This window comes from Seriola lalandi, unplaced genomic scaffold (assembly GCF_002814215.2).
Source record: "Seriola lalandi dorsalis isolate HSWRI2012SDOR001 ecotype SW California unplaced genomic scaffold, Sedor1 jcf7180002054474, whole genome shotgun sequence".
Lineage (NCBI taxonomy): Eukaryota > Metazoa > Chordata > Actinopteri > Carangiformes > Carangidae > Seriola > Seriola lalandi.
This window is the reverse complement of record NW_019525027.1, coordinates 2,428,175-2,451,337: the sequence shown is the minus strand read 5'-3', so window position 1 is coordinate 2,451,337 and position 23,163 is coordinate 2,428,175. Positions and strand designations below refer to the sequence as shown.

Here is a 23,163-nt window from a genome sequence, read left to right as displayed (position 1 = left end):
TCTGTTTTGGTGAACTTGCTACTGAATAGGGGGGCTGCAGTGAAAATGCATATATCAGCCACCAGTAGAAATACATGACACCATTGCAGGTTTAATAATAAAGAGACAACTCATCTCACAAATTGAATAGCTGAAAATTTATTGAACTAGAACGTCTAATGAACATAAAGTTTACAATCTTTACAAAACTGCTGAATCACTGCCCTTGAACTTGTCTTCAGTCTCACACCATATTTGACTTCTTCATTGTTCTCCATCTGTCCTTGAGGTTGACGTTTGTTCGATTACTGAACTTGTAGTGTGCCTTTATCTTACCCCAGTTCCCCTCACCAAATTTTCTGACCCCTTCTTTCAACTTCTGTGTCTCACTCTCAGTCCATCTCTGCAACAAAACAGGAACACATGGTTACCCTTTTCCTGCTGTGGCATATAAGTCCAAAACAGGCAACAATGCTTTTGTTTTAGTTTTGTCATTGTTGTTGAGTTGACCAATCCATGTTATGCTTTTTACATTTGTTTGTTTAATTACTATGATTCAGGTTTGATATCCTCACAAACTACCCTGTACATAATGCTTCACAACAGATTTGTTACTTAATTTTAAACCTTTGAGAATTACAAATGCTTACCCTCTTCCTGTGGCTTGAAGTTGAACTGTTGGTCTCGTGCGATCCTTTGGGAAAAACAAATAATATCACTGCATGAACAAGATTTTCCCAACTAGATTTAGACAGAATTAAATTGAAGCAGATGTGTAATGAAATGTTACCGCTGTTCTTTCTGGAGTTGACATATGACTCTTCGTCGCTCCAGCTTTCCTTACTTTCCTTTGCATTATTGTACAGTTGTTTCCTGTGAACAAGAGCAGGTTTCTTTTCATTGATTTTTTAAAATTAATTAATCTCATTCTGATAAATAAACTTTTATAGTTAACTCATCAAAATATGTAGCTTGTGTGTGACTTTTAGACACTCAAATGAATACTGGGACAGACAAATGCTATAATATCAAAAGCCATGTGAAAAGTGCATTAATCACAATGGCAGATAAGGTACGGTACCCTCCCACCCACACACACATTCTGTTAAAATACTTATTGTTTTTGTATGGTTAGCTTGGATTCATTCACAATGGGTGACTCAATCAATTTCTATCAAAAGCTGCTGGTGTAATTTTTACTAACCATTTTGAATGGGAGAGACCTTTGTCTTGGGTTGAGTCTTTGTGTGGAGTGGAGCTTGTCTGGGGGACGGGATGAGGTGTGGACAGGTTGGGCGATTTGTCCAATGAAGAATCCATGACACAGACTCCAACTGCACTACCTGGACTGCTGCATAAATAAGGTTTGTCAAATGTTGTCAATCCTTGAATCATGAACAAACATACTGACAACATAATAAATGGAATTGTATTTGGACTTGCTTGCTGAGAGGTTTGCTGGCCAGTTGTTTGCGGGTTTTCCGCACTGGGGTTCTGAAGGAGGCCAAGGACCCCTGTGGGTCTTCCTCATTGTCTGATGACAACTGTTTTGACTGGGTGGAGTTTCTGCAAGATGAGAGTTGAGTCAAATCGAGCTTTATCCAGAAAAGGAGAGATGTGTTTTGACTGAAATGTTTTTCTCTCAAGTAGTTAAATTCAATAGCCATGTTTTCAAACTGTCACAGTAATTACACAATGTGTAGCCTACTTATAAAGGTTCCCACCAGATCCTGTAAAGTGGAATCAAATGTGAACCACAACAAACTATATAAAGCATAAAACACTGACAGTTTCAGCCACCTAGTTGTAACTTAGCTTAAGCACATTTGGACTTACCTGGTGGGTGAACTGTTGGACTGGTTGTGGAGTTTTCCCACATGAATTTCCCTGTTGGCCACAGAGCCAGGGGGGTCCTCCTCACTGTCTGTTGACTCTGCCAAACTAGCTGAGGCTCTGTGTGACAAAACAGTGTTTGTTTTTTTTCTTTTACAGCTACACACTCACTGAGGAATACCGGACCACAGACAATCTGCTCATAATGAAATGTGCTATATGAAGGCAGGCATAAAAAATATCTGTGTTCATAGAAATGCACAACCTACATCATCAGAACCTGTGTAAAAAATAATTTATCATTAACACACAGAAAATGTATGTGTATATTCTATGTAATATCACTAGATTCAAGTGATCTGATACTGATGATACCGATTTCTTAAAAGTCCATGTAAAATTCACTGCTTGTGCTTCTGGTACCCTGTTTTTATTAATTGGGCTTACTACTACAAAATATTAATACATTCCTTGATTGTACAAGTTATTTATTTCAGAGCATAGTGGATGCATGTATTATTTTGATGAAAGGATGTATCATGACATAGATGTAATTTGATGCACCTGGCACTTTGGAAAAACTGTGGTTGCTTTCATCATGCTCAGACAGCCCTCAAGCTCTGAAGTGAGAACGGCTCAAAGATACTGCCTGCTTGACTAGATCATGAGACACCACTCGAGTCAAAACCATCATCTCAACTAATTGTGAGGATACACAAGAGCAGGTCTGCATGATGGAGACAGAGAGGCATCGGGTAGTGAAAACTGAGGTTTGAGTAACATTTATTTATCTGCTTGTTTTAAAGACGATTTTTTTGTGAAATTGAGAACCATCGATCATGGATGGTCATTTGTAATAGACATCTGCAATATTATTTTTAATTGCCATTTTACTGATCAGAGTAACCTCCAAAAATGAATATCATTATTTATGTTTTAAATTTTTATTATTTACCTGCTGCAACTTTTGTTGGGTCGTCTGCGGAGCTTCCGTGTGGGTTTGGTAACCTCAATGTCCGTTAATAGGCTCAGCGAGTCTTTTTCTTTGGATAGAGTCGGGGACTGTGGTGGCTCTTCTGTTCTGAACTCGGTCTCTAGCTCCTGAGAGGCTGTTGAACACTGCAAGCTCGCCTGGCTGTCCGGTTCGACCACTAGTTGTGCCACAGTGTAAAGCCGCCTCTTCCTCAGCACTGAGGGTGTCTTTGAGAGTGAACCTGCCTGTGTTTGAGGAACAGCATCCATTTGTGGTGGTTGGTCTGCTGGGGAAGCCTCCATTGGACTGCCCGATTCTCTCTGAAAAAGCTCGTCCTGATTGGCATCCTTTTCGGGAGAAGGCGAGAGGCGCAGGGAAAGGTCTTCTTTTCTTGCCTGCTGCTCTTTCTCCACCTCTTCCTCCAGCCAGGCAAATGTTCTCTCATCAGAACCTGCAGCCAAAGCCTTGTAGACTTCCTCCAGCCTTGTCCTCTGGATAATTTTACGTTTACTGGAAGATAAGATAGAGACAAGAAAGAGTTTGAATAGGGTATTGTGGCCAAAAATGAAGGGGGGGGGTCACAGTGATGCCTTGGCTCTCTCTCAGAGATATCTACTAAAAATGTAGAGAGATCTGGTGTCAGTTTTCATCCATCAGCCAGATGATGCACAGCAGAGAGAGGCGGCGGGGACACGATCAAGAAACACACAGATTTTAAAAGCTCTTTTACCGCTGCTGTGATGCATCCCAGGGATGACAGGAGTAGAGGCAGTGTGGGCTATATGATGTTAAGTGAATTAATTTAGTATTTCAACAGTAATTATGAGCTTCTTTGAAATGAACAGAAGTTAACTGAGAGGGAGAGAGCGCCTACCATGGTAAAAATGAGACGGTGATGATTTGTGGACTTGCGCCAGGTTCATCTTGCTCATCAGGTCCAGCTATTTTGTCGTCTTGCTCCGTAAGCCTTTTATCAATTAGCTGTTTTGCAGCCTGACAGACATACAAACCGAAAATAAGTATTAAGACAGACATGTACTTAACCAATAAATCTACAATGTCACATCTGGACTGGCTGAAAAAATGTTAGGGTCAACACAGGCAAGGATTTCTTTTTGAACTACTACGAAAACATTCTCAAAGACTTGACGGGACTTACGATCGGTTAATTGAATATGCTTCTAAAAACTTTTTCTTATCACAAAATTAGTGGTGTTGACAAATCAGCTTCAAAAGGGCCAGTAAAATCTCAAACAAAACTTTTTTAATATGCAACAATTCATGACCACTTCCATTTGAAATTCCTCATAACCTTTAAGAAGGATCACAAAAAAATCAGTGTTTCAATATAATGAGCCCTTGTCTTGTGCTTAATTCATAGCGACATACCTTGTGCAGAAAGGGAACACTGAATGAGCAGAGCCTCTGGCAAAAGGCCAACATCTCCTCCTTGAACTGGTGGAAGTCGATTCGCTCGATGAGTTCATGCCTTTTACTCCTCTTGCTGATGAGACCCATGAATATAGCTTTCTAAGACAGAACACGGGCACATACTTATACATAAACATGAAGTCAAAACTGTGATAGAAAATGCAGCAAACAGCTAACCTTACCGCTTCACGACTAATTTAAAGACATTCTAGTCCATCTGTTGACATATCTAACATAAAAACCTGATTTTAGTTACATTTCAGTTATTGGTATTGCACACATCATCAAAGAACAACCAATAACTAACAAACAAGCTGACAAGTGTGTTGTTTATACTTTGCATCCTATGACCGAAGATGTTATTTTAAAGAAGAGCTGCTGCTTCATCTGCTATTTGGAAGTAGCACCTTACATCACTGTACACTCACTGGCCACCGGTAGGCTGTGGCGTTTAAACGATGCTCAACTGGTACTAAGGGGTCCAAAGTGTGCCAAGAAACCATTACACCACCACTAGCTTGAACCGTTGATACAAGGCAGGATGGATCCATGCTTTCATGTTGTTTGCACCACATTCTGACCCTACCATCCGAATGTCGCAGCAGAAATCGAGACTCATCAAACCAGGCAACATTTTTCCAATCTTCTATTGTCCAATTTTGGTGAGCCCATGTAAATGGCAGCCTCAGTTTCCTGTTCTTAGCTGACAGGAGTGGCACCCGGTGTGGTCTTCTGCTGCTGTAGCCCATCTGCTTCAAGGTTCGCCGTATTGCGTGTTCAGAGATGCTCTTATGCATACCGCAGTTGTAACGAGGGGTTATTCGAGTTACGTTGCCTTTCTATCAGCTTGAATCAATCTGGCCATTCTCCTCTGACCTCCGGCATGACTGACAAGGCATTTTCACCCACAGAACTGCCGCTCACTGGATATTTTCTCTTTTTCGGACCATTCTCTGTATAAAATTACAATATCTTGAATATCTTCAGTTTCTGAAATACTCAGACCCACCCGTCTGGCACCAACAACCATGCCACGTTCAAAGTCACTTAAATCTCCTTTCTTCTCCATTCTGATGCTCAGTTTGAACTTCAGCTGATCGTTCTTGACCATGTATACATGCCTAAATGCATTGAGTTGCTGCCATGTGATTGGCCAATTACATATTTGCGTTAACGAGCAGTTGAACAGGTGTACTAATGACATGAGGAAAGGAAAGTGAAGCAGACTGGGCAGCAGACCCTGCACCAGCCTGAGGGTGTTCAAGAGGTGTGCTGTTTACCCACCCATTTTAAAAAGTATGTCCATTATGATTCAATACACAACATTTCAGCTAACAATGTACACTGCAACTTTTCTGTAACAATGCAATGACAGTATGATTAATGGAAATATGAATGCATTAACATAGGAAGTGGAAGTTAAATGCTGATTTGACTCACTGACATTACAAAGCTGCCGATTAAACATTACTGAATGTTACTGAACTCACCTTGCCAACCATTGGTTTGGGGAAGTATTTGATCAGCAGCTCCTTTGCTTTCTCAAATTCATTGTATTTAATTAAAATCCGCACAATCTAAAGACAGACAAAAAGAATTGTTAAATAAAATGTCAGTAAACTTTGTGAAAGCAAATACACACAAAAGCATGAACACACGCACACACACAAACGCAGACACAGATACACAATCGGTGCAGCACTGACATCATAGTTTAAACCGTATTTGTATTCCTTTGTGTTAATGGAACCAGTGCAGAACATGAATGTTTGAAAAAATAAGAAGAGTCCTTACCATCTCTTTAATTGAAGTGCTTACATTCTCGAAATCCTGCTCTGGAATACTGCATTTTTGGTTGATGCCTTCCAGCAACATTAAGGCTGATTCCAGAGGAGTTATTGACTGGTCAGACTCAAATAGCAGGTCTGTAAGCAAAGGCAAAGCAATATCCAATCGGGTGTCAAGTCACATTGTGGAAGTAGGACCGCATATATGCTAAAGAGTAGATTTAGAGAAAAGTCTAGAATTTGAATTTGATTTTGTACTTGCACTTACACTTTCAATATGACTAACAATACTGAGCTGATATCTCCTTTTAGTCAGCAAACATACTTCTTCTAAGCAGTTTTTGTGTGCAATATAATTCAAAACTTTACTGTTTCATTGCAAGTTTTCAAATATTATCATCAGGTGTTGTTTATACATGTTGGACTGAAAATGTGACATTACTGTGGTACTTTGAATAAAATTGTCCTTTATGTAAATAGTTACATGCACATTTTTAACATGTTATTTTATTTACTAGTTACCAAGTAAATATTACACTTCTGCAGTTTTGAATGAAGCTTATTTTAATGTTTTCTACTATGCATAGATAGAAAATGATATACATAGACGCAGCTAAATTAAAACTACCAATGATACACATTGTTGACAAAGTTACTGAGCTAATGTGCCACGGTGATCTCACCAAGTCTTTCGCCCTCATTTATCCTGGAGAGGAACTGCAATATCCCAATTTTTGTTGGCATTGTATCGGTGGACTCCAAAGGACGGGCCAAGACACCTGTAACAAGTCAATGAATAAGCTTGTCATTTCTCCTAAAAACACATATTGCGGTAAATTATTCACATTCATAGCTGGCTCTACACTGTGTAGTCTTTATTTCAATCAATTTCTTCATAGAAGATCAACAGAATGTGTACACATTTATATCCCAGGTCATTTCATTTTCCCAGGTCATGGATGTCACACCAATTGTTTTTTTTCCACTGGACTGAGCTGGAATTTGTACTGAACATCCAAGACAACCTAAGGATAATTTGCAACATGTATTCATGTAAATAGTTGCTGCTGGATGTTTTGCAGTAATCATATCAATAAAACTAAATATTTCTTTTAAACAAACAAAGAACCATCCAAAATTAATATTAATTTGATTGACTAGTTTTCACTTTTTTTGCAACCAATTTTCCGTTTCTCTGTAGCATTAATATAGTACCATCACATATAGAAGTTATTTCACCCTGCATAAAAGGGTGCCACAGATGTTGGTAAAAATAGCTTGGGAGCTGAAAACCCCACGTTTTAGATGATTTGATGAATACTTTTCCAAGACAGACTATTTTAATTTGTTTTGTGGGAAAGATATAACAAAAAAGTAGTTGGAGTAGAGCAATAGGATTTTGTGAGGTACCATGAATTTAACAGAAGTTTTTCAAAACATGAACTGGGAAGTCTTTGCTAAGTGTTCATTACGTTAACACAACTACACACTGTGCATCCTGAAAATGTCTAAGCTACAATAAATGTTTCAGGGCCAGTCCAGTAACATTTCACTTACATTAACTGAAAACCAGAGCACTTGATACGACTGTCCGTCCTGTATGAGGTGGACAGCATAGCTACTAATGAAAAATCATTATGCATCATTAGGTTTACGATTTTAAAATGAAATGTCACTTGAAGTGCAGATGTAATACACAAATATCATACCATTAACAACAACGGTTTTTTGGAGGATAAAATTCCCATTAATAAAGCACAACCATTCGGTTTCACCCTACTTACTTTTGATTTGTTTGTCTGACAACTTTGACAACTTGGCTAGTTGCTAGCTAAGACAATGACACTGTCGGTGATCGTGCACAAGCACAATCCAAAACAGGTCAGAGAGACTTTTTAAGACAGTAAACTTGCCGTAAATGAAACAATCCGTTAACACCAAAGTTGTGTGGACATATGAGCTAGCTGAACAATCACACTTTAGCTTGGCAGGCAACAAGCAAAAACATAGTAATTTACTCACTGTTAAGTACACGACGAATGCCACAGAAATCCGCATATTGTTCATTTTTAAAGGACTCTAAAGCCAGAAACAAATAGTAATCCACTAGCCAGCGGTTGACGATGCCCTCGACAACAGTTTGATGACTGTGTATAGTTTCCTTTGCCGCCATATTCAGACGATATCAACGGAAGCGGGAGGGAGCCGTGGGTGTCTTTAGAGAGCGCTTACGTCACCTCAGTGAAGGCGGGGAAAGAAGGGTAGCGGGGTTTTATTCTCTGAGTTTAGGTTTTCAGGTAGCGCTTCATCGCAGTTGTGTGACGCCTCAACCGATCAAACACGAAGAATATAAATGAAGGACGATTTCGTGTCAGAGATGAAGTTTAGCATAACTAGTACGTGCTTTTTCCAACTGAAAGACATGAAGTTTGATCAAGACCTCGGAAAGCGTGCTGCCTGACAGTCATAATTTAGGGACAAGAAGATAAACAAACACTACGTGTCGTTTCTGAATTGACAGATCCCTCACAAGGAGAAAACACTGTTAATTCATCTCTTTTACTACTGCTCAAGTTCACTAACCTTTTGGACTCAGACTGAGAGATATATATTGTGTAAAACGAAATATAATGTCAAAATTAACTGCAAAAGTGTCATCACTTGTTTTGATCACAATAACAAGGAAATTGGATTTATAGTTAACTTAATGATTCTATTTGGCAAATTTCATATCCACAAATGCAGATTTGCAAAAACTTCCCCAAATTTTTTCAGATTTTCAATTGAATTTTTAGAGTACATTAAAACACTACAACTCTTACACTCAGCTAAATGTAACAAAACTGTCAAAATTTATGAAGACCTATTCAAAGAGAAATAACCCCTTTTCCCCTTGTCATATATATTTGTTGCTTGTTTTATTCACTGATTTAATGTATGATTCAGAATTTTGCAATATACTTGTACTGTATATCCTCAAATTATTTTTATATATTGTATTGTTTATTACCTACTCGATATTGTATTAACAGAAATTGAGATACTGAGCACCTGTCTGTATATTCTACTCATTGTTGTTCAATAAACTTTAAAAAAAAAAAAAAAAAAAGGAGAAAACACTGTACTGTCACCCACTGGACAGAATGGGGTGTCATTAGTACTGTGTATTTCTCATTTGTGAAGACGTTTATCTTGATTTATGTTATTACACACGTATGCACCTTCTTTCGTTCACTTACCAATGACAACTCGGCACACTTTCATATTACTGTAATATCCCCAAGAACACTTAATGTTTTCATTTTAATGTTCCAGTGTTGTTTGTGATATTCAACATGACCCACACAGATTGTGTGTGTCTGTGTCTGTTTGTTCAGTGGCGGAGAAGAATTGCTGCCTTTTGTCAGTGGACTGACTTTCAAAAAGTCATAACCACTGATTTGCTTACGAGGGCTCCTGTATCACATTTAGCACAAAAAATGTTTTCACTTCTTCTTTACTGGATCTTATTTATTTTATGCCACAGCAGCTGTTTTCTCCAGTTCTCCAATGTCAGTTAATCTCTACTGTATCTTTATCCCAATTTCAAGTAATAGGAGGCAAACATTTATGGCAAGCCCATCCAACTTCATTGATACACTTGCCAAACTGACATCTGTCCCAACTTCTTTCTTGCTTCTAGCAGATCTGCAGCATGTTGTGTCAGTGTGAAACCCACAACACTTTCTGCATTATTAGGAATGAAAACTCTGTAGCAGAAAGAAAGTAATTGTGTATTATGGACCATCAATCACAACTGATGACTTTATTTTAATCAAGTTTATTATGCAAAAGAATGACAATAAAGATAGAAGACATTATAAGTTTGACACATTAATTAAAAAAAAACTTGAGTAAAACATTCCATTTATATATTGTTAATAGTAACCTTTATACTTTGTTTATAAAGCTGAAGGACTCTTGTTCTTGAAGAAACGTTCTCTCAGAGTAGGAAATAAAACCTCTCAACTTTTCATGGCAATGTTAATGGTAAATCTGATTAAACATCCAGCCTGTTAAGAATCAATACTATACATCACAAAATGCTCTTTATCCTAGATTTTCTGCACAAATCCCTAACTAGTGTGAGAAAAACCTTTGTCAGAATAGTGTTGTGTTGGTTTACACAGTTTCACACATCATACAGTTCCCTCCCCATGGTGATTGTTGCTTTTCTTGAACATACAGCAGAAAGTGGAGATAGGCTCAAAATACATTTAACAGCACAACCCTTTAAAAATGATCATTCATCGATTCTATTGCTGAATGTAAAACCACGTACCCTGTGACAGAACCCCAGTTTAAGACATGATTACAGCATCTGAGTTTGGTCATGAAACAGGACAATTGACCAAGCTTGGTCAAATATTTATACCCAGTCAACACAGAATATTTGTCAATCCATGATTAGCTCTGATGTTCTGCTACTTCTTACAAATACAATTTACCAAATTTAGCGGTGTGTTAGTCCACTGTTACCTCAAGTCCTGCTTCAGTTATTTACTTGTATTCTAATGGAAGGTTGTGTTTATTGGACTCTAAGCCTCTCACTAATTACCACTAATTGCTGCAACTATTTTTTTTAAAAACATCCGCTGCTTAATTAACCAGATATTTGTGCATCTGCAAAATTAAAAGGTACAAATTTCCCTGTTGTCTTACAATACAATCTGTCTTATGCTTATGATTTTTATGGACATGCCATGTGTTTGGCTTAATTGGACTTTGCTACTCACACATTAAAAAGTACAATGAGCATGTTGGGATAAGGGACTTGCTGAATGAACCATGCTGAATATAGAGAAATTATGACATTGTTTGAATAACAAAGTGATATTCTCCAAACATTTAACCAGAAAACTGTTGCTGAGGTGATGCAGTCAAGCAGAATAAACTATAAATTATGAGGCCAGCATTAATAAAATCCCCTGATATCAGTTAGCTTTCAGTGCTGTGTCCCTTATTCCCAAAATAGATAAGTTTTACATTCTAATGACAGCATGTGTCTTAAAACATCATAGCCACAGAGCGTCAGATATCATCATGTAGTGTAAACAGTGGAGACAGAGTTCTTTCTCCTGACAACCACAGATGAGAACAAACAGCAGAATATTGTCCAACACGCCATAAAAATGAGACTTTGAGAATCTAGATTTGACAACACTTTGACAATACCAGCCTAACAGTCAGGACTTGACTTTAAATCTTGAACTCTAGATTCAAAAAGCCACATTCATCCAGTGCAAACAGGCCCATTACTAATGCAGAGTAAAAATAGGAGACATATTTGTCACAAAGTGAGAAAACACTTTCATAAATATGGCAATAATGACAAAATCTTTCAAGCTGATAAATTCACTTGACGGAATGGTTTTAAAGGCATGGATAAGTGTTCTAGTAACACCGGGAAAGTATCTGCTACTGTCTTGCCACTGGATGTTACAGGCCTGACATCTCTGGAGTGAAGTAGGAAAGGCCTCGCAAGCATCTGCTGAGCTCCCCGAGACTTTGTTGAGTATTAAAGCTTGTATAATGAGTGCAGTACCTCAGCCTCTTTCAGCAAAGCAGTTCCTTTATAATTCTACAGGCTGGCTGCACAACGGAACTTGGCTCTGCAGATCAGAATGAGCTCACAATGAGTCAGAGGAGGTTGTACTAGTATTTTAAATTCTCCTTTTCAAAAGGACATACCGAGTTGCACCACTCGGTGGCCAAGGAGCATGCAAAGCCACTATGTCTGAGACTTGGTTCTGTCTCAAGGGATTTTGTAAGGTTGTTTTCCAGGGTTTAAATGCTATGAAGTCTTATCCAACTGCTCTTGCACACGGATTCCTACTATACACAGATGTAGTCTCCGATAGCCTCATAGAGAGAAAAACCTTATGAGTAAAACAATTCAAAATTAATAACATTGGCAGCCAAAGTTGCTCTGAATCTGAATCCTTTCATTATGAAAACACAGGGAGGCTTATCAGTGGTCTGTGGGTTACCGATCGGTTGTAGAGAATGACATGTGGAGCAGCATGTAGGAGTGGTGGAATAGCAAATTTATGAACACAGACATATGACTAATACAAAACTGACCCCCCCCCCCCCCCCCCCCCCCAAAATGAAGATTCTGAATAACAGTAGTCATTTCCAGTGAGTTATTATGGGCAATTGTTGAGGAGTGGTCACTGTGATGAAAATTAAAGGAGCTTCAGCAGTTAAAAAAAAAAAAAAAATTAATTCATACTGGCTTGAATAACCTAAAGAAGGAACAATTTCAGCCCAAGGCAGGAAAAACATGACAAAGGAGATGAACAGACAGGAAAAGCCACTCAGTCCTCTTGAATAAGAATGAGGCTTGTGTTCACAGTAGCCCGTTCATTCATTTGAACATAGTGAAAGCCTCATTTTCTGGCTGAGATGCTGACTGATTGAGCTGTCATACATGCAAATCAAGGCAGCACAGTTCCATTTCTGATGTCCACTGTGCTCCATATCCAGGCTTTTTCTCAAGTGCCATGTAAGTAGTGCATGTCCTTGACTGTGATCCCCCTTGTCTGGGTCCAACAGAACACTTTCAAGCATTTCTCCATTTAGATTCACGTGTCTGGGCCCAGCGATGATGAAAGATATGTTGCTGATCTCCTCTCAAAAAATTCAAACACTAATCCTGAATCTCATGTGCGTAGCAGAGAAAACAAACTGCTGAAGTTGTGTATTGAAGGTGCATAAGTTAAGTTCAAACAGCACCTTGGATGGTCTCACAGGGAATAAAGCTCACTTGAGTTACATACTGCATGCTTTACCTGAAAACACAAACAAACCAAAAAGCTGCTCATGTTAAAAACAATATTCCAGATGTTCAGCATACTCTCGCAGACCAAAGGTGTTGGGTCTACATCAGCAAGTTTGAGTGAGAATACAGACTTTCATTGGTTGATTGATGCACTGGGGTCCCACTGGAGCAGCCAGTCTCCCTGTCACTCATACATGAAAGACAGGCTCGGGGAGCAGAGTTTCATCAGCCCCGGCCAAGGAGGGCAGACAAGAAATCTTGCTTTAGAGATGGTCAAGTGTTGGCAAGCTGCATCAGTCTGCCCTGCTCTCAGACAGAAAACTCAGACCCACTGCGGCGACCATGGGTCAACAGCAACAGACGTCGCAAACGCAGGCCTGTGAATGGATTGCACCATAGCAGAGAGGGCGGACCCCCAAACACAGCTCTCATTCCGTCCCATCTCATGCGACGCTCCCATGTGGGCTTCTCATTTTTAAGACGTTCGATCTCCTGCAAGACATTCAAACCCCTCTGTAAATGAAAGATTCCTCATTAAGTTACCTGTTTGCTTTGGCTCATTAGCATGGTAAAATACACACTTACATTAAAATGACATAAAGCACTGGGACAAACCTGAGAGAAAACCTTAGGGTGTCAAATTGATACTTTGTTTCTTCACCAGAGAAAACGGTGTAATAAATTAAACTAGTTACATATTATGTATACTTGAGCACAAAGGCACGTATCAAGACTACGGTTCCCTTGTCTAGTCTCTCCTAGATGCCCTCATCTTACAGCGACCATCCCTGCCACATACACACAACTTGTAGAGAGGAACAAAGCTTTTAGGATGCAGTGGATACTGACCGTCTCGTCATTGCAGATGGAGTGGATCTGCGTACCAAACATTACAGCTGTGAAAGTGAGAAAGAGGATGGCTTCGAGACAGAGGAAGATCAACAGCAGCACAGACACCCCCGGAGAGAACTCACTGCACTCTGGTCAGAAAAGGAGAGGAAGAAAGGTTTGTTTTATTTGCACTGAACAACTGAAATTTTCCATGAAACACCAACTAAATTAACAATGCATTAAGAACAAGCGGACATATTCCAAAGGCTTACACTCCTCCCCTTTAAGGTCCTAAAAGCCAAAGTAGACAATTGGGTAAGATCCTACAACATGGGCAAACAAAGACCCTATTGTTTGAATGTTGTCTATCGAAGTTCAAGAAAGTTATGTGAGCTAATAATCTAGTGTGTGTAGTCCCCTCTTTTTTGTCTTGCTGATGCTGCAATCCTGTACCTGACCTAAACATAGCACTGAATGTGAACACAGCAACTCTATTGCATCCTACCCAAAACTGTTACCCAATTCGGACTAAATGGAAAACTAAACCTACACACAAGAAAGGTTTGAAACTAACAATGAACTGTGGTGTAAATTAGCAATTTTGCATCTGTCACAGTAGCCTTGAATACTGGATTGTTTGGAAAAAAAATATGTGGAAAATTATTTCTTTGCTAAGTCAAGAGTATTGTCCTGTAGAGGGCAGAAGAAGTTGTTCTAAGAGTTCTAAGAATTAAATATCATCTTAATTTTCTGGTTCATTCCTACAGAGACACCCACAAGGGAGCAAGAAAAGATCAATGGCAGCTCTGTGATGATTTTGCTGCACAATTCCAATGACCTGTGAAGAGCAGCTCTTCTTGCAACCAGACAACAATCTCTTTCTTTTTCCTGTGTGCTATGTCTGTCTCTTCATCTCTCTAAGCAGTATCAATCACTCGTATAAATAGTTGTGTTTCTAACTCATACACTACTCTATCACATTCTGTTTGCCTTACCGTTCCACTGGGCTTTAATACAAGTGAAGAAGTGCATTCCACTGAGGCCCAAGGCATGGGCAGAAATCAAGGCTATGTACATCTGTGGAGAGAAGAACAGAAAGTGGGAGGGAGATAGTGAGAAAATGTGACAGAGAAAAGGCAAAAAGGAGGAGCCCGTCAGTTTGGCTTCCACTTTTTGTCTTTTGACTTGCAGTTCATTTGATTATATGTAATTTTAGGTAATGTATGCATATATTTTTTTACTGTTAACTTCTCTTATCTTTGGCAGTCTGAAAGGAGATCAAACAAAAAATTTAATCACACAAGTGACCTTGTACTGCTCAGCCATATGGGACAGCTTTATGTTTCTGTCGCCAAAAAGTTGTAGTCAGCATATTAGGCCATAAAAAAAGTGCTGATGTTGTCAGGAGAGTCACAAATGGCTATTTCATGTAGACCTGTGATTGCTGTGCAAACCTGAACTATGAACCTCAGGTGGTTATTTCATCATGAAATACAAGCAAGTGAGATGATTTTCAATTTGGTCATTTTTTCCCTCGGCTCTGATACAAAATCATGTAAGTTAAATAACTGTAAAATTAAAAGCATGTTTTGAAAAAAAAGACTACAGCACAAGTACCTCTGTGTACTTACAGTGAACAGAACAAAGAATCTCTGATTCTTTTCTCCCACACAGTTATTGACCCAGGGACAGTGGTGATCCATCTTCCGGATGCATCTTTTACAAATACTGCAAGCAGGAGAGAGAAGATGACAGACTGACTGCTAATGCTAATGTCACAACTATGCTGCCCCTGTTAGCACAAAAGTATGTGTCTACAACAGCTTTACAGACCTGCAGTGGTGTGCCCTCTCAGGCTTGATACTGCAGCACTTTGGGCACTTGTAGATGACCTCACCAGGCTTCAGCTGCAAGCTCTCCATGTACTCCTTGGTTGCGTTACCCTTTGGAACTGCACCCTAAGACAGGCAAAGACAAATGCTGTCAGTTACAAATAGATGCATTATGCCACGGCCTTCAAGAAGTCGATCTGTGTCTTTATGCATGCAACAATTTAATAACTGTTTATATTTTTCTAGGCTTGTGAAAAAGACTTATAACACCCGCTGCTTGTCCAGTAGCTACTGGTCTTTGAGAATTAAGGAGGACTGTATGTTGGAGACACTGATGCTACTGTTCCTGCAGCTTGACATAATGCAGGGTATGATATGTTTTAACCTAAGCATCTCTTTGATCTGGTAACCTACTGGTATAACCTGACTAAATCCAAATTGAAGAAACTGCCACTTAAAATGAAATACAGAAATAAACATAAGACTTTTAAAGCTTAGTCAAATCCCCAGTTTGACAGACCATCACACAACCTTCTGTGTGCTATTTTGGGCTTTAAAATGGAGCAATTGTTAAGGCTGGGCTGTTGGGCTAGAAGGCACCAGCAGAGCTGTCATCAGACATCTAGTTTCTCTGAGTCAACGTTGCAGCAGCAGCACTAACAGAATTTGACCTACAACCCCCTGTAGCATGAAGCCCAGTGACACTCACTTTTGACTGCGCCATCACACACTACAGTAGACACAGTAACTATATTATCAATTATTTGGAAATATCACATGGTGTCTTATCATACAAGAAACGTATAAAGCTGCTGTTGATGGAACAAACAGCATCAATCCAACAATTTTGAGAGGAAAAAGTCAAATTTTCACAAATTAAATTGTACAATTTTTGATGGGCACTGAAACAATAGTTTATGTGAAACCCTTATGCAAAAGGTCCAAGAGCATTCAGCGTTGTTCAGATGTGGTGGAAATGTAAACACTAAGTTCCTGACTTCGTTCTTGGGCTTTTAATTTAATGGGAATATTTGGCTGAAAACTACTAACAATACTGTTAACAGACTGGCAAATTAAATTGTTGCGGCGGGCGACACTCAGACAGTTTAGTAGGCCGTTCTACTCAGCGTTCTACACAGCGTGCCCTCACACACTGCCTGTCAGCTCGGTGTCCCAGATTACATCAGTGAGTGACTACAAGTGTCTGTGCTTCCTGCTCCTGCTGTTACAAGCAATGTCAAAAAAGTCTACAGATTACATATCAATGAATTTGTATTGAAGTAAGATAATTCTTTATACAAAACACTGACATTTTGTCTTAACTGGAAATACGGCAATTATTGTGGTAAATGCTCTGTTTTACTCTTAACTCTATCCATTTTTCTCTACCTCTTATTCACTTTCAAACCCTGCTTTCTTCCCGTTACCCTTCCTTCTGCATCTGTGTCTTCAACCTCACCCACTCTTACTTTCTTTAACATCCTTACCGGATCAGTCAACATGGTGCGCAGATGCGAGGCCAATGCAAGCACAGCCAGAGAGTTGAAGGTGGCCCCGTTCAGGAGTGAGTACCAGAAGCTCTTGGCGGGCAACAGCATGACAAAGTTCACTACGAATTCGGCGTACAGCACCAGGAACCAGGTCATGGTTGCACACACCATACCACAACTGTCCTGAATGAACCAAAGTGTGCGGTTCCCCGCAGTGTGTCCCGCGTGGGGACTCCCAACCATCACTCCCGCTGCCAGGCTCCCCGTTTCGACATCTGCACCTGCCGACAGCAGCGGGTGGTGCTGCTCCATATCACGCAGTCGGTGGTTTGAAGACTGCATCCTGCCTTTGGGAGAGAGGAAATTGTGGAAATTTTAATTCAGGGTTTCGGTCTCCTCAAAATAAAAAGAACAAGATACTATATATACAATAATTATTTACATTATTACATTTTTACAATTACACACCATTTTCACAACTGGTGTTAAAATGTATGTTAGGAAAAATGCACAGCATTTTATACAGAGCTTAAGATTTTTGAAAAATGACTATTGGGGGTAATTGAGAAATGATAGACAGATAGAGAAGATTATAATAATATGTAATTATAACAAGAACAGCTAATGGAAAGTTACAGGGAAAGTATACAGCACTCTGTTGTTGGACAGGCAAACAACTAACACCATCAACCTTGCATTGCCCTGCCACTAGTGGGGCAAATAAAATGTATAAACCAGGGTGGTTCAACCTCGGACTCTACTCTTCAAGCTCAGTGCCCTTTGAGTCGTGCAGCTGTTATTTCACATGAGTCATTGGAGGTTTCGTCTTCTGTATTCATGTCAAGGTCACAGGAGAACCTTCAGGACCAGCCCCAGAGACCATGTCCAAGGCTTCAAGATAAATCAATGGCTGCCCCGGGTCCCTTTAGGAAACTGATCCTGCAGCTGAGGTACATGTGTATGAGGAATACGGGCTAATAATAATCTGTACACCCAGTTACCTGCTGCTGGCAGGCTTCACTGTGACTCTCTGAGACAAAGTAAACCCATATGTTGTTTTAGGTTTCTTTGGTGTAATAAGAAAAGTCAGGGACTAACAACATAACTGCAAAGGGAAGTTTTTAAATGTCATTTGTGTCTGCGTATGATATAAATTAACAAAACATTCACTCATTCTTTTAAAAGACTACCACTACAATTAGATACAACTTTAATACAACATAAACACCTATGTCTCTTGATGTCTACTTGATTTAAGGTCAAGATGTGTATTTCTTAAGGAGACATTAATCTGGGTCTGTCCTAAGATCTGTGTTTCCCTTGCAACAGAGATGGCAGCATATGCCATGTTATCTATATAAGCTGACACACTATCAAGAAGAATTTCAGTTGTATACGATTCATTAAAGTGTTTAAATCAGTTTCAAAGCTTTTCCTTTATGACTAAAGAATTCAGGTGGGGACCGATGATATCAGTTTAGTGCATATGGGTGTACTGCATATTCATGTGGAAACGGATGTTGCTAAATAGAGACTGTATTGGCATAGGCAGTAAGATTTTTGAAGTCTGTCGTCATCTTATACAGGAAGACTTCTGTAAAAGAGTCGTGTTTAACAAAGTTTTACACTTAATCAGCCATACATTGTTTAATCATTAGTAAGCAACAGAACTGACCTAGGTTGTATGGTAGAGGTGCTTGTTTTATTTGTTGATGTGGTGTTCTGGTAGATTGATGTGGTGCTTTGAAGCAAAAGACTCCTTTTTTTTTTGCTTAGCATTTAAATCAAATTTTACATTTCCCTTGAAATGGGTGGTGCAGAGCAAAGCTGTCTGTCTTTAGCTGACTAGCCAACCACATTGCTTTCTCAATAGCACACTGCTGTTTGTTTCTGCTTGCATCCAAAGACTTTCCATGTCAGTGGGTGTCATTGAAATTGCTTGCAATACTGAAATGCCAAAGGGGATGAGAGCCCAAACCAGAGAAGACATCCAGGCACATATTGATTTCATGGTAACAGGTTCAAAGTGATGGACATATTCTATAAAAAATGTTTAAAAAAATACGGTTTTGGTTATAAAATTCTTAAATTTGGCCCTCTGGTCAGTTCTTTCTTTGTGTCACACCAATTTGTTTATTTTTCACTGGATTGGGTTAAAACTTGTACTGAACATCCAAGAAAACCCAAGAATAATTTGCAACATATATTTATGTAAATAGTTTCTACCAGATGTTTCACAGTAATAAAAAAAAAGAAAAAAAAAAAATCATATTCTTGCAGCCAAATTTTGATTTTGTATAGTATTAATACAGGTATATTTTATTTTGGCCATGATTATAATTTTTTAATTCTCAATTGTCACGTATTGTCCACCTATACAGATGTTTTCTCTCTGCGGCTTTTCTCATTCTTATTAGTACATAATGTTTAGTGACATCACTTAAATCATAACATAGTTCCCCTAGACTTCCACCTGACTATAGGTCTAATTTGTCACTCACACTCTGACACATACCTGTACACTCACTCAGTCATTTACCTATACATGACATGTGCAGGTGTGTGTTATTGAATGATGAAAGTACAGCTTAATTTAAAAAAAAAAAAAACAAAACAAAAAAAACCCATTGTCCTATATCAAAAAGATCAAGGCTGGCAGAAAGCAGCGTCTCAGTTGAGGCTACAGTTTAGAGCATCATCTAGGAAATAAATTAACTGCAGAAGATTCACTTGCCTCACATCTTTGTTTCGTTGTAATTAATCACAGCAGCGTGTTGTAATGATAGGAAAACAGGAACCATTCTAAATTTTTGTCAGTCGGGAAATATGACATGAGGTTCAATCAGTAAAAATCAACTAGAGCTGTGTGGGGAATAACTCATGGCACATGCACAAGAGCACTGGCACTCTTACATGTGTCAGGATGAAGTTATATTGATGTTTTTTATTGACAAAACTAACGCCAGCGGAACCACAGAGGCTGAGGAGAAATGGCGGAAAATGCTAGCAAGCAAAACCCTTTCACTCGATTATCTTCAAACTGTAATGAAGAAACATGACAATTGAATAAAAATGTCAAGAATTATTATAGTAATCAGAAGAAAAATGTGACCTGAAAGGTGCAATGCTATTTGTAGAAGCTTTGTGTGTGCCTGGCAACGGGTGCCTCAGTTAATATGACTTTTAACATGTGCATGTGCATGTGTTACTTACTTCACATTACCAACATTTGATGCCATGCTGTATTTGTTAAAACATAACAAAAATTCTCTTGGCTAGTTTAAGGAGTATTGATTTCTCTGTGGTCAATGAAAAGCAGGTCCATTAAAGCCACACCAGCTGCTTGTCCAGCTGTCTGCCCTTCCCAGTCAGAGGGCACAACACAAGAGCCACTGGTCCCTCTCTCCCTTTCGCCTTATCTCTCTTCTTCTCCTCTCTCTGCCATACATAACCAGCAGTCACCTCTGTGTCATCCTGCTCAGATCACTGCGAGGTCACTCTGATGCAAAGTCAGCACATACTACTAAGCACTGTCAAAGAACATAAGATGAAACAATAGTAAAAGCCTACAATGCTCCTGAAAGAAATGGGTTTCGATTTACTAAGTGATTTTATGTTTCACTGTCACATTTCAAACTTGCCAAACAGCTTAATGGCAAATATGATTTAATTGTTCTTTAAAATAGTAAGAACCAAAAATAAAACAAGCCCTGGGTGGTAATATTGATACAAATTAATAAATCATGATGGAATCTAAGGGCCAACAATGTTACAAGCAGAATCCATATGTGGCCTGTTATTTTTACGATCTTCTCTGTAATAAGATTTAATCTAGAACATCCACAACCAAATAAAAATCTTTGTATCAAGGTAGGTTAATCTAGCTCCAAACTCAATTAAACATCTGTCCCACAACTGAAGCATCTGAGGCATTTGTTATTGTTGACAAACAAAAAAAAGAAGCTAGGTCCACACTGAAGTTATTCAACACTCCTTTTATGCATTTTTAAAGGCTTGCTTTTTCCAGATTAATTGGTTTGAAAATGTGTTCTCAAGTAAAGCGTCTCTATCAGGAATGCCACTCTTCCGGCTTTTGCACAAGAGATAACTAGATGACATGAGGTTAGCTGCTGTTAGCTCTCAAAAAACAAGTGAAAACAAGAAAAGTGCAAGATGAGAACAAGATGAGGCAACCTACCTAATAGGTTTCCTCTTCACAATAGCATGCTGTGATGTATACCTCCTGGATCACCATTGAGGATGAAATACATATGTTGACTGGCATGAGGGTGCTACCTGAGAAAAACATACAGAAAATGTGTTAAGTCTTGACAACTTTATCAACACATACCCTCTATTGCCACTTCATTAGGTACAAATAACTGAAATGAATGCAGTCTAATCAAGATTTTTTTTAGAAACACCTCTCATTACATTGCAATACAGTGAAACAGTATCACAATTTGCAGCTGAACCAACAAGTCTTTACACATTTTCAAGAAAAACTGAACATTATAACTGTCAGGAAATTAGGATGTATTGCTTGCCTGTCATATTAGAATGCATTAGTGTTAAGGTAGGTCAGGTACACTAGATAAACAGGAAACTGTGTATAAACTGAAAAGTTACAACACACTACCACATTTTGAATAATGCTTGCTTCCTCTGGCTGAATGAGATTGTGTGGTGTCCAAGACTTTGCAAGTGTTCCCTTTTTACTCCTAGGAAACACACCCATCATGCCGGCTATTCATAGCAATGTGGTGACACTGCAAGTATTTTCTGCCAATAGTATGTGGTGTAATCATGGATTTTTCTCTTCTGACTTGACTCTGTCTTGTCCATAGTGTTTTGACCGCCTCAGTGTAGCCGAGGTTTCTATCCAAACCACCAAACTAACACTGACACGCAGAAATTACTGAGATACACTTAAAAACACCATCAATCACCTCCGCGATGTTTTTAAATACTATTGTGTTTGTCTTCGTCCTTTGTGAAGCCAAACAAACAACCGCACTGGTCAATGACAATACCGGCAGAAGCATATAATAGGTTACCACACTGAAATCTAACTGATATTTTCACGTTTTTTAAGTGGCAAATGATAATATAGTTCAAATGCTGTCTAACCTTGAATCCAGACAGGAAAACCACAAACTGAAGCACCTCAACAGATTAGTTAGCGAGGTGTGACTGAGATTACAGCCATCCCTCACATCGACGAGCCCGTAAATCACCACTCTCTCATTTATCATCCGCCATCTGTGTAAATGCTCATATTAGTGCTGCTATCGCTGTACAACTACAATCTGTAAGCACCGACCCGGGTCTCCCTCCCTGCTGCAAAGATACCTAAAGGTCGTGACTGAAACTGAACGCGCGTACACACACACACATATATATGTACACACCGGGCAAAGCGGCTTGCTAGCCTGACACTTCACATGCAACTGGGCTGGCTGGTAAATCTCGCTTGCTAACTAGCCACTGACGGAAGCTAACAGGGCTAGCATGCTAACAGTTTATGCGAGCGTCGAGTGGAAAAGCTGAGCCTCCAGAGTGACAGAGAAATGACAGACCTTAATATTCCTAATTTCTTTTGCTGGTGGTGTCTTCTTAATACATTGTGATGGATGTCCCGTTTGTGCTAAACTCCAGCTCCAACGCAACCGTACCCGCAGCAGCAGCAACACATCGCTCTTACAGACAGCGACCAGTAACGAGGGAGCTTCCGGGGTTCGCTTCGGGTTTCTACGGTAGCGCTCGAGAACGTCCGGGCAAAATAATATTTTGTTAAACAGCACCACCCCGTGGATTATTACAGAATTACACCTATAATATGCGATAATCTCAGTTCTCCACTCGCGGGTGCTATTGTCTAAATTCAGTGCATGACACTCAAGTGAACTTTGAGCAGCTGCACTGTAATGAAATACTGCAGTTTTAAGGTTTAATGATTATGAACAAGATCATGCACACTTTGTTAAAGGGTAGCTGTTAAATGACCATGAGCATGCATATGGCAGTATGCATATGTGCATGCATGTATGTATGGGGGTATGTATACTTTATGTATGCAGGATGTATGTAAGTCTGCATTAATGTTTTACTCTATTGTATGAAGTCTAACAGGAACAAGTCTACTCCTTTTTATTTATTATTTATTAGTAACTGTTGCCTAAAA

The 23,163-nt window shown here is 39.2% G+C and overlaps 2 protein-coding genes across 6 annotated transcripts; both read right to left on the bottom strand.

The window, feature by feature from the left end:
* Positions 1 to 122: 122 nt before the first annotated feature.
* Positions 123 to 8,187, bottom strand: terf2 (telomeric repeat binding factor 2). Of its 3 annotated transcripts, XM_023411966.2 has the most exons (13): positions 8,026 to 8,187; positions 6,687 to 6,782; positions 6,011 to 6,141; positions 5,707 to 5,793; positions 4,175 to 4,315; positions 3,660 to 3,778; positions 2,768 to 3,295; positions 1,816 to 1,932; positions 1,423 to 1,545; positions 1,184 to 1,330; positions 770 to 852; positions 630 to 673; positions 123 to 382 (listed from the first exon to the last, which is right to left on the bottom strand). In XM_023411966.2, exons 1-13 carry the CDS (start codon positions 8,174 to 8,176, stop codon positions 224 to 226), a joined length of 1,926 nt encoding a protein of 641 aa, XP_023267734.1. In that variant the 5' UTR covers positions 8,177 to 8,187; the 3' UTR covers positions 123 to 223. The 3 variants fall into 3 exon arrangements, with proteins under 3 accessions (XP_023267734.1, XP_023267732.1, XP_023267733.1); XM_023411964.2 differs by having other exon boundaries at positions 630 to 852; XM_023411965.2 differs by having other exon boundaries at positions 630 to 852; positions 1,184 to 1,327.
* Positions 8,188 to 9,807: 1,620 nt separating this feature from the next.
* Positions 9,808 to 22,694, bottom strand: zdhhc7 (zDHHC palmitoyltransferase 7). Of its 3 annotated transcripts, none has more exons than XM_023411993.2 (8): positions 22,559 to 22,694; positions 21,178 to 21,275; positions 16,977 to 17,326; positions 15,491 to 15,615; positions 15,289 to 15,385; positions 14,653 to 14,734; positions 13,676 to 13,806; positions 9,808 to 13,339 (listed from the first exon to the last, which is right to left on the bottom strand). In XM_023411993.2, exons 3-8 carry the CDS (start codon positions 17,319 to 17,321, stop codon positions 13,136 to 13,138), a joined length of 984 nt encoding a protein of 327 aa, XP_023267761.1. In that variant the 5' UTR covers positions 17,322 to 17,326; positions 21,178 to 21,275; positions 22,559 to 22,694; the 3' UTR covers positions 9,808 to 13,135. The 3 variants fall into 3 exon arrangements, with proteins under 3 accessions (XP_023267761.1, XP_023267763.1, XP_023267762.1); XM_023411995.2 differs by having other exon boundaries at positions 9,808 to 13,318; XM_023411994.2 differs by lacking the exon at positions 22,559 to 22,694 and adding an exon at positions 22,110 to 22,211.
* Positions 22,695 to 23,163: the final 469 nt, after the last annotated feature.

What these genes read in the sequence shown, in the direction of transcription:
- zdhhc7 (XM_023411993.2), bottom strand. Translation starts at nt 17,321, where the DNA reads ATGCAGTCTTCAAACCACCGACTGCGTGATATGGAGCAGCACCACCCG. An exon ending in GAGAGGGCACACCACTGCAG is followed by an intron (nt 15,386 to 15,490) that starts GTCTGTAAAGCT and finishes TCCTGCTTGCAG; the next exon opens with TATTTGTAAAAGATGCATCC. An exon ending in GATTCTTTGTTCTGTTCACT is followed by an intron (nt 14,735 to 15,288) that starts GTAAGTACACAG and finishes TTCTCTCCACAG; the next exon opens with ATGTACATAGCCTTGATTTC.
- terf2 (XM_023411964.2), bottom strand. Translation starts at nt 8,176, where the DNA reads ATGGCGGCAAAGGAAACTATACACAGTCATCAAACTGTTGTCGAGGGC. An exon ending in CATTCGTCGTGTACTTAACA is followed by an intron (nt 6,783 to 8,025) that starts GTGAGTAAATTA and finishes GACTTGTTACAG; the next exon opens with GTGTCTTGGCCCGTCCTTTG. An exon ending in GCCAGCAAACCTCTCAGCAA is followed by an intron (nt 1,331 to 1,422) that starts GCAAGTCCAAAT and finishes TTATTTATGCAG; the next exon opens with CAGTCCAGGTAGTGCAGTTG.